The sequence below is a fragment of the Colobus angolensis genome, unplaced genomic scaffold (genome assembly GCF_000951035.1).
Source record: "Colobus angolensis palliatus isolate OR3802 unplaced genomic scaffold, Cang.pa_1.0 Scaffold18, whole genome shotgun sequence".
Taxonomy (NCBI): Eukaryota; Metazoa; Chordata; class Mammalia; order Primates; family Cercopithecidae; genus Colobus; species Colobus angolensis.
This window is the reverse complement of record NW_012114932.1, coordinates 5,923,438-5,935,803: the sequence shown is the minus strand read 5'-3', so window position 1 is coordinate 5,935,803 and position 12,366 is coordinate 5,923,438. Positions and strand designations below refer to the sequence as shown.

The 12,366-nt window shown below is 45.0% G+C and overlaps 2 protein-coding genes across 4 annotated transcripts in view; one reads left to right on the top strand and one right to left on the bottom strand.

The window, feature by feature from the left end:
- Window positions 1-12,366, bottom strand: part of LRRC2 (leucine rich repeat containing 2) — an 86,962-nt gene that overhangs the window by 50,877 nt on the left and 23,719 nt on the right. The window contains exon 1 of one of the 2 annotated variants that reach the window (XM_011939230.1): window positions 9,770-9,932. The exons of the other annotated variant lie outside the window; for it this stretch is intronic. The gene's annotated coding sequence lies outside the window, so the exon portion shown is untranslated. Of the gene's footprint in view, window positions 1-9,769; window positions 9,933-12,366 lie in introns of those variants that run through there. 2 annotated transcript variants of the gene reach the window in all.
- On the top strand, window positions 4,407-11,161 carry TDGF1 (teratocarcinoma-derived growth factor 1). Of its 2 annotated transcripts, none has more exons than XM_011939234.1 (6): window positions 4,407-4,435; window positions 8,927-8,979; window positions 9,064-9,198; window positions 9,572-9,686; window positions 9,784-9,893; window positions 10,909-11,161. In XM_011939234.1, exons 2-6 carry the CDS (start codon window positions 8,940-8,942, stop codon window positions 11,022-11,024), a joined length of 516 nt encoding a protein of 171 aa, XP_011794624.1. In that variant the 5' UTR covers window positions 4,407-4,435; window positions 8,927-8,939; the 3' UTR covers window positions 11,025-11,161. The 2 variants fall into 2 exon arrangements, with proteins under 2 accessions (XP_011794624.1, XP_011794623.1); XM_011939233.1 differs by lacking the exon at window positions 4,407-4,435 and adding an exon at window positions 7,130-7,549 and having other exon boundaries at window positions 10,909-11,150.

Sequence of the window (12,366 nt, the reverse complement as noted above, 5' to 3'; positions counted from 1 at the left end):
TGGTTATGGTACATGGAATTACTTTTTAAATTTCATTTTCATATTGTTCACTGTTGGCATATAGAAATGCTACTGACTCTTTTTTTGTTTGAGACAGGGTTTCTGTTTCCCAGGCTGGAGTGCAATGGCACAATCTCGGTTCACTGCAACTTCTGACTCTTGGGCTCATATTATCCTCCTACCTCAGCTTCCCAAGCAGCTGGGACTACAGGTGTACACCACCATGCCTGGCTAATTTTTATATTTTTTTGTAGAGATAGAGTTTTGCCATGTTGCCCAGGCTGGTCTCAAACTCCTAAGCTCAAGCAATCTATTTGCCCTGGCCTCCCAAAGTGCTGGGATTATAGGGGTGAGCCACTGTGCCCAGCCTGCTGCTGGTTTTTGTATGTTGATTTTGTCTCTTGCAACTTTACTAAATTTGTTTATCAGTTCTAATAGTTTTCTTGTGGAGTCTTTAGGTTTTTCCAAATATAAGACCATATTGTTAGCAAACAGATAATTTAACTTCTTCCTTTCCAATTTGGATGCCCTTTATATCTTTCTCTCGTCTGATTGCTCCAGCTAGGACTTCCAGTTCTATATTGAATAACAGTGGTGACAGTGGGCATCCTTGCTGTGTTCCAGATGCTAGAAAAAAGACTTTCAGTTTTTCCATATTCAGTAAGATACCAGCTATGGATCTGTCATATATGGCTTTTATTATGTTGAGGTATGTTCCTTCAATATCCAGTTTTTTTGAGGGTTTTTATCATAAGGGAATGTTAAATTTTATCCAGTGCTTTTTCAGCATCAATTAAAATGATCATATGATTTTTATCCTTCATTCTGTTGATCTGATGTATTGTGTCAATTGATTTGTATATGTTGGAACTATCCTTGTATCCCAGGGATAAATTCCACTTGGAATGGATATTCTGTTTTCTAAGACTTCAAACTATGAAACTACTACAAGAAAACATTGGGCAAAATCCCCAAGACCTTGGTCTGAGCAACACCACAACCACAGGCCACAACTACACAAATACCCCACAAACACAGGCAACCAAAGCAAAGATGGACAAATGGGATTACATCAAGTTAAAAAGCTTCTGCACAGCAAAGGATAAAATCAACAAAGTGAAGAGAAAACCCACAGAATGGGAGAAAATATTTGCAAACTACTATCTGACAAGAGATTAATAATAAGAATATATATAAGGAGTTCAAACAACTCTATAGGAAAAAAAATCTAACAATCTGATCAAAAAAACTGGGCAAAGATTTAAATAGACATTTCTCAAAACAAGACATACAAATGGCACACAGGCATATGAAAGGATGCTAAACATCACTGATCATCAGAGAAATGCAAATCAAAACTACAATAAGATATCATCTCAACTCAGTTAAAATGGCTTATATCTAAAAGACAGGGCCATAACAATGCTGGCAAGGATATGGAGAAAGGAAACCCTTGCACACTGTTAGTGAGAATGCAAATTAGTACAAGCAATATGGAGAACAGTTTAGAAACTCCTCAAAAAACTAAAAATTGAGCTACCATATGAACCAGCAATTCCACTGCTGGGTATATATGCAAAAGAAAGGAAATCAGTATATCAGAGAGATATCTGCATTCCTGTTTGTTGCAGCGCTGTTTACAATAACTAAGATTTGAAAGCAACTTAAGTGTCCATCAGCAGATGAATGGATAAAGAAAATGTGGTACATATACACAATGGAATACTATTCAGCCATAAAAAAAGAATGAGATCCAGTCATTTGCAACGATACGGATGAAACTGGAGATGATTATGTTAAGTGAAATAAGCCAGGCACTGAAAGACAAACATCCCATGTTCTCACTTATTTGTGGGATCTAAAAATCAAAGTAGGACTGCACATGGTGGCTCACGCCTATAATCCCAGCACTTTGGGAGGCCGAGTCAGGTGGATCACCTGAGGTCAGGAGTTCAAGACCAGCCTGGCCAACGTAGTGAAACCCTGTTTCCACTAAAAATACAAAAAATTAGCTGGGCATGGTGGCAGGCACCTGTAACCCCAGCTACTCAGGAGGCTGAGGCAGGAGAATCATCTGAACCCGGGAGGTGAAGGTTGCAGTGAGCTGAGATTGTGTCATAGCACTCCAGCCTGGGAGACAAGAGCGAGACTCTATCTCAAAAAGAAAAAAAAAAAGAAAGAAAAGGAAAAAATTAGCCAGGCGTGGTGGCGCATGCCTGTAGTCCCAGCTACTCGGGAGGCTGAGGCTTGAAAATCACTTGAACCCAGCAGTAGATAGAGGCTGCAGTAAGCCAAGATGGCACCACTGCACTACAGCCTGGGCAACATAGCAAGACTCCATCTCAAAAAAATAAAATAGTCATTAAGAGCTGTATATGATCAAATACGAGATCTACCATGTAAGAAGCACTTTTTTTTTTTTTCTTTGAGATGGAGTTTCACTCTTGTTGCCCAGGCTGGAGTGCAATGGCGTGATCTCAGCTCACCACAACCTCTGCCTCCCGGATTCAAGCAATTTTCCTGCCTCAGACTCCTGAGTAGCTGGGATTACAGGTGCCTGCCACCACACCTGGCTAATTTTGTGTTTTTAGCAGAGACAGGGTTTCTGAATGTTGGTCAGGCTGGTCTCAAACTCCTGACCTCAGATGATCTATCTGCCTCGGCCTCCGAAAGTGCTGGGATCACAGGCATGAACTACTGCACTGGCTTAAGAAGCACTTTTAAATGAGATTGTCCAGGTCATGAAAACCGAGTGAGACCCCAGCTTGCCTCCCAAGTCTAACTCCTGGGAGTCTGTCTGTCCATCTATCTGTCTGCTGGGGCCAAATGGCCTTGACTTGGTTGGTAGGAAACTAGGAAGTGACTGCCTCCTCACCATCAGCAGCTTATGGATCACACTAAAATGGCACTTCGTTTACATTACTGGGCTTGTCTTATCTCAGGGCAGAGGAGATGGGAGCAGGAGCCCTACCTGGGAAATCTCTGTCTACCTCATCGTGCTAAGCACAGATAGCTGATCAGTAAATATTTGTTGAATTTAATTGAAAAAATTAAGATTTTGGTGTAAAAGAATTCTAAATTATAGCTATGTCTAAAAGTCTAAGTCAGGGCTGGGGGCGGTGGCTTATGCCTATAATCCCAGCACTTTGGGAGGCCAAGGCAGGCAGATTGCCTGAGGTTGGGAGTTTGAAACCAGCCTGGCCAACATGGTAAAACCCCGTCTCTACTAAAAATACAAAATTAGCCAGGCATGGTGGTGCATGCCTGTAATCCCAGCTACTTGGCAGGAGAATCGCTTGAACCAGGGAGGCGGAGGTTGGGGTGAGCTGAGATCACGCCATTGCACTCCAGTCTGGGCAACAAGAGCGAAACTCCGTCTAAAAAAAAAAAATACAGTGATGACAAGATAAACTCCGGGGTCAGTGGGTGCCAGGACAGGGCTCTCAGACCAGCTGGAAGCTGTAGTAGGGAGGATGGTCTCAGCAAGGACTTCCCAGAGCAAATGACATTTGGGCTGAGTCTCAAAGAAGCCAGTTCAAGTGCTCTGTAAGAAGGACCAGCCAGGTCATAGGAAATGAAATACAAACACCCAATAACCACAGGACACAATGTAAATCCAAGCAACAATGGACACAATGTAAATCCAAGCAACAATGAACTACTACTTTTCACATACTGTATTAGCAAAACTTAAGATGCTTGCTGCAGCCAGAGTTGGTAAGTACTTGGGAGATGAGCTCTCAATACCAACTCAAGGGAGAAGGAGGAGGGGCAGGCTTCTTGGAAAATAATTTGGAAGCATCCACCCTTTAACCAAGCAATTCCAGTGCTAGAAATTTGCAAGAGGAATATGCTTTCAAGCGTTCAGCAAGATATACGTACAAGGAAGTTCACCACAAAACGTGGAAACACGTCATGTCTATTCATTGATAAAATCATGTATAGTATGTCTACATGGGAAGAAATATGATACAGCCCCCATGGCTCACAGAAAAAAATGAAGTCCTCTCTTAAGCCCTTCTCCCTTCCTCTTATGCCATTTATGTAACAATATGGCTGTAAAATGACTCACTTGAGCACATCTTCCTCACTAAAATTGCAGATTTTTGAATGCAGGAATCTGTCCTTTTATGTCCCACACAGAGACCTGTGGCAAATACAGAATAGGTTTCCAGTTGGAATTTGTAAGTTTGCCATTGAAAACAGAAAGTCATTAACTTGTTAATGAAGTGTGGCCAGGACACACTGGGTGGATAATGCTTCCGCAGGAGTGTAGTTCAGGTGTTAACAGAAGCTGTTGGGCGCTAAGCTTGATGAAATTAGAGGCCCTGACATTCCTCAGCTGGAGGGTACATATATATACAGAACTCCCCCACCCCCTCTGCTCTCTTCCATCTTCTGGCCTGCCTGGATGTTCAAGGAAACAATGACAGAGGTAAGACCTAAGTGCCCTATGATAAAAGGAGGTATTTAACCTTGAAATACTGTCATTGTACTGCAGAAATGGCATTCTTCTGTTAACTCTTTGGTTGGAATTTAGTTCTATGTGTTCTCAACCATTTAAACAAGGTCAAATTGGCTTTTGATAGCTAAAATTGATCCCATTCTCCAAGTTTATTTTCTTCCTTGAATTTTAGGCAGACACAGGAAGTCTGTCCTTTGATTATGATGTATTTCATTCCACCATTCTTGTTTAGATGGTTTTAAGTCAAAGACTTATTTGTGTGATTTTTAAACACAATTCTGCCCCAGTTTTTAATACACAATGTCTCAAGGGCAGTACCAAGAAATGGTCAATACCAAGAGCGTTGTTTTCTACTTTCTGTTCTCAGTGCCTTTAGTAAGGGACGAGATGGGCTGCCTGTGATTGGGGAACCCCCATTGCACAGCACTTCCCAATCCTAGGCCTGACCTTTTGACACAAAGCATTCACTGGCCTGGAGGCTGGCCACCAGCCCAGTTCCAACAGTGACCAAGCAGAGGTGACCAGTGGCCATCCTAGGGTAGTCATTCAATTCCCCCAGCTGGAGGCAGCAACAACTTTTTGCAGTTAGTACAGTTAGAATCAACAATTACTGTTCTTCCTCTCCAGCCTCACAGTAGGGTCACTCCTCACAGCTCTTTCTCCAAAGCCAAGCTCCAGTCTACAGGCAGCCCAGCAGTAGACATCAAATACCTGTTAAATAGCCCTTACATCTCCAGCCCAACAGCAAATATCTAACCTCTCTTAACCACCACAGCCCTTCCCTTCCCCTTCTCTCCACCCCCCATCCCAAAACCTGGCCCAGGCTCTGACTACCCTGGATCCACTTGGCTTCCTCTGCCGTCAGTACCTATGGGGAATGGGGATCTCTTCAGGGGGTTCTGGTCCTTAGAGAAGGGATTTTCTGTGGCTGAAAAGCTGGCGTCCTGGGATTCTGGTCCCATCAATGCCAACATCGCCAGACTGGAGACCTCAGTTACTTCCTCTGAAAATGCAGTGATTTCCAGGGGTCCTATTTAAGCTCTAAAAATTCCACAAGGGCTTTAGATAAGGAAATAGCAACGCAGGGGTGTGTTCTGTTGCCAGTTCTGCCACAGGCCTGCCCAGTCTCTAAAGACAAGATATTCAAATCCCCAAATAGAACTAGTTGTCTTGTCCATAAAGTGAGACTAATATTGTGGGCGCTACTTATCTACTTAGCACCTTGGACTGGTAAGGACTGTGGTGCACAAGCTACCTTACAAATGTACCGCACTGAGTAACATCTTTACACCTCCTTGCAGCTCCAGGGCTAGCCTTCTCCTTTGCAGAGCCCTCCCCCACCTCCGGCCTCCTAGAGCTTCAGGCCATGTTCCCCAGTCCCCTGTGAATCTCAGCATGGTACTTGAAGCGTTTCACCTGAAAAGACCACACAGGTAGAAGGTGAAGCACAGCAGGAATGAAATAGTCAACTGCTGTGGAGTTGGAAATGTTACTGCATCCCACCCTTGACTGGATGGGGCCTCACTCCCCCAGTACAAATTATTTTACGTTTACTTCTCCCAAGATCATGTGTAGAAGTAAATAGCACCTCTTCCCAGCACCTGTGGATCCATGTCATCCACACAGGTAGGCACTGACGCTGAAATGGCCTCGGATGCTACCAATTCTTTCTGCCGAGGCCTAAATCCAATAAACAGAGATGGATGGAAACAACTATCTAATAAAAGCTTCACATTTGTGTGCCTGGCAATATTAAGTAACCGTCAGGTTTTCCTTTAGAAATTGGAATTAATGCGATTTAGAAACTACTAACGACTTTGGGCGTATTTAGTAACACATGGTTATTACCTGGAGGATTGAAATGTTAGGGGAGGCAACTCCGGCCTATAGACGCGACTCTCCATCTGGGGCGTCTGGAGCTTAGTGGAGCCACTCAATAAACACGTTTACCCCTGCAAGCGGCACATCAGAGACCGGGGGTAACTCCCGGTGTCGTGGGGCCAGGACGGCGAGGGGCTGGAAGAGGTCGCACTGTGGGCGCTGAAGGCTGAGATAAATTCCCGTGATTGGGGACTGAAACAGCCTCCCATGCCGGACTGCCGTGGTTCTAGAACTTTTTCCTGGAACAGGCCGGCACTCCCACTGCAGAGCCCCAGCGGCTGCGCCCCCTGGCCGCCCCTCCCCTCTCCCGGGCACCTGGCGCCGGCTCCCGCGTCCTTTCAGGAATTCAGGTCCGCCTGGAATTTGCACTTCAAGTCTGGAGTCCCCAAGGAACCCCTCCTGACCCTGAACTTCTATCTCAGTTTCAAGCTTCCTAGTCTTCCCCCGACACACACCTAGCCCCTCGGGCGGAGAGCACCCCTTTCTTGGCCACCCGGGTATCCCCCACGGGGAGTACGGGGCTCAAAACTCCCGGAAAAACAAAGGTGGAAGCAAATGTCAGGAAATAAAACTTCCTGAAATAAAATCAAATAAAATATCAGACGCCTTGATACCCATACATTTTCAAGTTTTCCTAATTAAAGCAATTACTTTCCACCACCCCTCCAACCTGGAATCACCAACTTGATTAGAGAAACTGATTTTTCTTTTTCTTTCTTTCTTTCTTTCTTACCGTCACCCCCCCCCCCAAAAGAGTACATCTGATCATTTTAGCCTGCAACTAATGAGAGAGATATTAGGGCTAGTTAACCACAGTTTTACAAGACTCCTCTCCCCGCATGTGGGCCATTGTCATGCTGGTGGGCGTCCCGCCCACCTGAAGGGTCTCCCCGCCCCGACTGGGATTTGTTGCTGAAGAAGGAGAATCCCCGGAAAGGCTGAGTCTCCAGCTCAAGGTCTAAACTTACAAGGCCGAAAGCCCTCCAGTTTCCCTTGGACATCTTGCTCCTGCTTCTGCTACGACCTTCTGGGGAACGCATATTTCTCATTTTCTTCTTAAATTGCCATTTTCGCTTTAGGAGATGAATGTTTTCCTTTGGCTGTTTTGGCGATGACTCTGAATTAAAGCGATGCTAACGCCTTATTTCCCCCCTAATTGCTAAAAGCTACGGACTGCAGGAAGATGGCCCGCTTCTCTTACAGGTATGAGCTAATCTTGAATGTGAGCTTTTTTTGGTTGCTAGAGATTGCCAGTTTAGGAAATAATGTTCTACACCAGTCATTTGATTTTTCTCTTGCTTAAGCCTTAAAAGTGCTGCCAACAGCACTGCTCTTTTTCCTGAAAGACCTGGAATTTCACACTGTTACTTCTAACTTTGCCATTGGCTTTTAACATTTTCCTGTTAATGTTAATTTTCATTTTATGTTAATGACTCTGTCTATGAAATAGTGTTTCTTTATTCTTGTATAAACAAAGGTCGATGCTACAACCAAATTTAAAATCTTCTGAAAAGATTAGAGGTATAAGCAGATACGATACTTGCAAAACCATTAAGATAATAGCAAAAAAACAAAAACAAAAACAAAAAGATCCCACATTTTTTACCTAAAAACCTTTTAAATGATTGGTTAAAATAGGTTGGCCGGGGCCGGGCGCGGTGGCTCAAGCCTGTAGTCCCAGCACTTTGGGAGGCCGAGAAGGGCGCATCACGAGGTTAGGAGATCCAGACCATCCTGGCTAACACGGTGAAACCCCGTCTCTACTAAAAAATACAAAAAACTAGCTGGGCGAGGTGGCGGGCGCCTGTAGTCCCAGCTACTCGGGAGGCTGAGGCAGGAGAATGGCATAAACCCGGGAGGCGGAGCTTGCAGTGAGCTGAGATCTGGCCACTGCACTCCAGCCTGAGCGACAGAGCCAGACTCCGTCTCAAAAAAAAAAAAAAAAAAAAATTAGTTTGGCCGGGCGCGATGGCTCACGCCTGTAATGCCAGCACTTTGGGAGGCTAAGGCGTATGGATCACCTGAGGTCAGGAGTTTGAGACCAACCTGGCCAACATGGTGAAACCCGTCTCTACTAAAAATACAATACTCAGCTACTCCAGAGGCTGAGGCAGGAGAATCGCTTGAGGCGGAGGTTGCAGTGAGCTGAGATCGCACCATTGCACTCCAGCCTGGGTGAAAAAGCGAAACTCCATCTCAAAAAATAAAGTAGTTTGTAAAATGTGATTCATTAGTAACATGGGTTGCAGCCATTTTTAAATCCTTGTATGAAAACTGTATGCAGGAGAAAAATATGAGAAATAAAAGATAAAAGACATATACCTACTTAAAATTAGGTACTTATGTGAGGACAGGGCCTAAGAAATAATAAAATATATTAAAAAGACTTGGATATTGGTGACTTTTTTCCAACGTTTTTCTTTGTTACATGAATTGGCCATTAAAGAAAGAAAGGTGGCGCTCTACAATTTCTCTTGAGTGATCTGTGGTCTCCTCCTTGCGATGGGAGGACCCAGGTGTTAACTTGTAAGGCTTTATTTCCTTTGTTTTGCTAACTCAAGTCTGACTTCCTCTTCCTAGTGTGATTTGGATCATGGCCATTTCTAAAGCCTTTGAACTGGGATTAGTTGCCGGTGAGAGACCTTTTGTTCTTTTGATGACTCACAATTTTTATGTGGCCTGAAATACAGACTCCATGAACTCATTTTGTTGTTAAGGGCTGAGCCATCGGGAATTTGCACGTCCATCTCGGGGAGACCTGGCCTTCAGAGATGACAGCATTCGGCCCCAGGAGGAGCCTGCGATTCGGCCTCGGTCTTCCCAGCGTGTGTCGCCCATGGGGATACAGAACAGTAAGAACTGCCTGGCTTCGATGTTTCTGCCCTGGCCCTTCATGTGTCTCCTGAATATCTTTCCAACACTCTTTCACCTAAAAGGGCACCTGGTTCTGGAACTGGGCAGGTGCTGGACTGCTTTTGGTTTTGGAAGTAAGACAGGGATTGTGTATTTTACTTCCCTAGAGCACAGTTTTCCTCACCCGAGTCTACTTCACGCTGAGGAACCCCAGAACCACCACTGGCCTATGCATGAAAATGACTTCTGCTCAAAGGCGCGGAGTCTTATTCTGTGGGACAACACATTAGTGTTGCATTAACCTTCGCTTACAGGAACTGCCCTTGCACTTTTCCATCCCTACACCCTCAGTCATCTGTTCTTACCTTTCAGGTAAGGAGCTAAACAGAACCTGCTGCCTGAATGGGGGAACCTGCATGCTGGGGTCCTTTTGTGCCTGCCCCCCCTCCTTCTACGGACGAAACTGTGAGCACGATGTGCGCAAAGAGTAAGCCATTCAGAGGGGTGGGAAGCCCTGGAGAGGAGAGGGAAAGGGAAGTGGAAATTTCAGACCCATGGCTATCGCCTTACCTGTTCATTCTCAGGAACTGTGGGTCTGTGCCCCATGACACCTGGCTGCCCAAGAAGTGTTCCCTGTGTAAATGTTGGCATGGCCAGCTCCGCTGCTTTCCTCAGGCATTTCTACCTGGCTGTGGTAAGCTGAGGTTCTCCTCTTTCTTTTGCTCTTTGAAGTTGCCTTGGGGGGTGCTTAGTTAGCAGGCTCTCCTTGTACCTCTTGGCTTGCTAGAGCCTAGCAACCAAAGTTCTGCTTATAAAAGCATCACGGACTCTTGATGAGCTAGTTGCCTTGGCTTCTTTGATATTTATTTCCGGAAACCTGGCTAGTCCTGCTGCCTTTCAGATGGAGATGTATTTCAAGTCTATTTGACATTTTATGGTCTGAACTTCTATTGAGGAAAATAAACAAGTCTTGGTCTCTTGTTTAACCGAGAGATGTTCTCTGGTGTTCCTTTCCTTTGGGCAGGAGGACCCAAACCAGGATGGGCAGCTCGTTTGCAGTCCACCCCAACACCAAATTCTATCAGAGGCTTGGCCCCTTGCTAGTCCTAATAGTCCCTGGTAACCCTCTCCCCATACCTTACCATGACTGGTCGCAGAACCCTTTCACCTTATTGATTTTTACTAATTTGAGGAAAACAATGAAAAGAAGGGCAGCACCTGGAGAGAAAAAGAGGCAACGGTCCTCTCTCCAACCCAGCCTGAGCCAGGTTTCTAGGGCCCCCCAAGTTCAGAGACCTATTATAGTTTTGGGCTTGGAGATGTTAGAAATGGAAAATATTCAAGTCCGGGAAGTAAATGAAAGCAAACATTTCACTGAGAACAGGAAGGAATTCCCCAATCCAGACAGGGATTGGGTCTTTGCCATTTGTATCCTGGGTGTCAGACTCAGGATAGGTGTTTGATAAGTGTGGGTTGAATGATTGGATATGTAGGGACCATGTTCTCTTCCCGGAACATGGGACCCATCAGAACCTAATCAGGCTCTGCTCATCCCTGCAAGTGAAGGCATCACCACTGGGCTAGGTTCCAATGTGAGCGTCCTGAGAAGAGCAGGTTCACAGTAGGCGTGTAGATATGCCACGTTTGTGGGCAGCAAGATGAACTGCCAGAGAGGTTTCCTTTAATGACCAAGCATCTCTACCTTCCAGATGGCCTTGTGATGGATGAGCACCTTGTGGCTTCCAGGACTCCAGAACTACCACCGTCTGCACGTACCGCTTTTATGCTAGCTGGCATCTGCCTTTCAATACAAAGTTACTATTAATCGACATTGACCTATTTCCAGAAATATAATTTTAGATATCATGCAAATTTCATGACCAGTAAAGGTGGCTGCTACAATGTCCTAACTGAAAGATGATCATTTGTTAGTTGCCTTAAAATAATGAATACATTTCCAAAATGGTCTCTAACGTTTCCTTACAGAACTGACTACTTCTTACCTCTTTGCCCTGCCCTCTCCCAAAAAACTACTTCTTTTTTCAAGAGAAAGTCAGCCATATCGGCCGGGCGCGGTGGCTCACGCCTGTAATCCCAGCACTTTGGGAGACCAAGGTGGGCAGATCATGAGGTCAGGAGATCAAGACCATCCTGGCTAACACTGTGAAACCCCGTCTCTACTAAAAATACAAAAAATTAGCCAGGCGTGGTGGCGGGCACCTGTAGTCCCAGGTACTCGGGAGACTGAGGCAGGAGAATGGTGTGAACCTGGGAGGCAGCTTGCAGTGAGCCGAGATCGCGCCACTGCACTCCAGCCTGGGCAACAGAGTGAGACTCCGTCTCAAAAAAAAAGAAAGTCAGCAATATCTCCATTGTGCCCAAGTCCAGTGGTTCTTTTTTTTGAGATGGAGTCTCACTCTGTCACCCAGGCTGGAGTGCAATGGCGTAATCTCAGTTCACTGCAACCTCTGTATCCCGGGTTCAAGCAATTCTCCTGCCTCAGCCTCCCAAGTAGCTGGGATTACAGGCATGTGCTACCATGCCCGGCTAATTTTTTTGTATTTTTAATAGAGATGGGGTTTCAACATATTGGCCAGGCTGGTCTCAAACTTCTGACCTTGTGATCCACCTGCCTAAGCCTCTCAAAGTGCTGGGATTACACATGTGAGCAACTACGCAAGGCCTGGTGTTTCTTGACACATGTAATTCTACCAAGATCTTCTTAATATGTTCTTTTAAATGATTGAATTATATCTTCAGATTATTAAAGACTAATTCTAATGTGGACTTTAGGATACAGTTTTGAGTAGAGTTGATCAAAATCAATTACAATAGTCTCTCTAGAAGGAAAGAAAGCCTCTTTAAGGGGAGGAACCAGAGTGCTGAAGGAATGGAAGTCTGCATGTGTGCAGGGAGACTGGGTAGGAAAGAGGAAGCAAATAGAAGAGAGAGGTTGGAAAACATAAAATGGGTTACTTGATTGGTGATTAGGTGGGTGTAGAGAAGCAAGCAAAAAGGCTAAATGAAAGGGCAAGTTTCCATCATCTACAGAAAGCTATATAAGACAAGGGCTCCCCCTTTTTTCCCCAAAGGCATTGTAAAAAGAATGAAGTCTCCTTAGAAGAAAAATTATACCTCAGTGTCCCCAAAAAGATGGCTTAATAAAT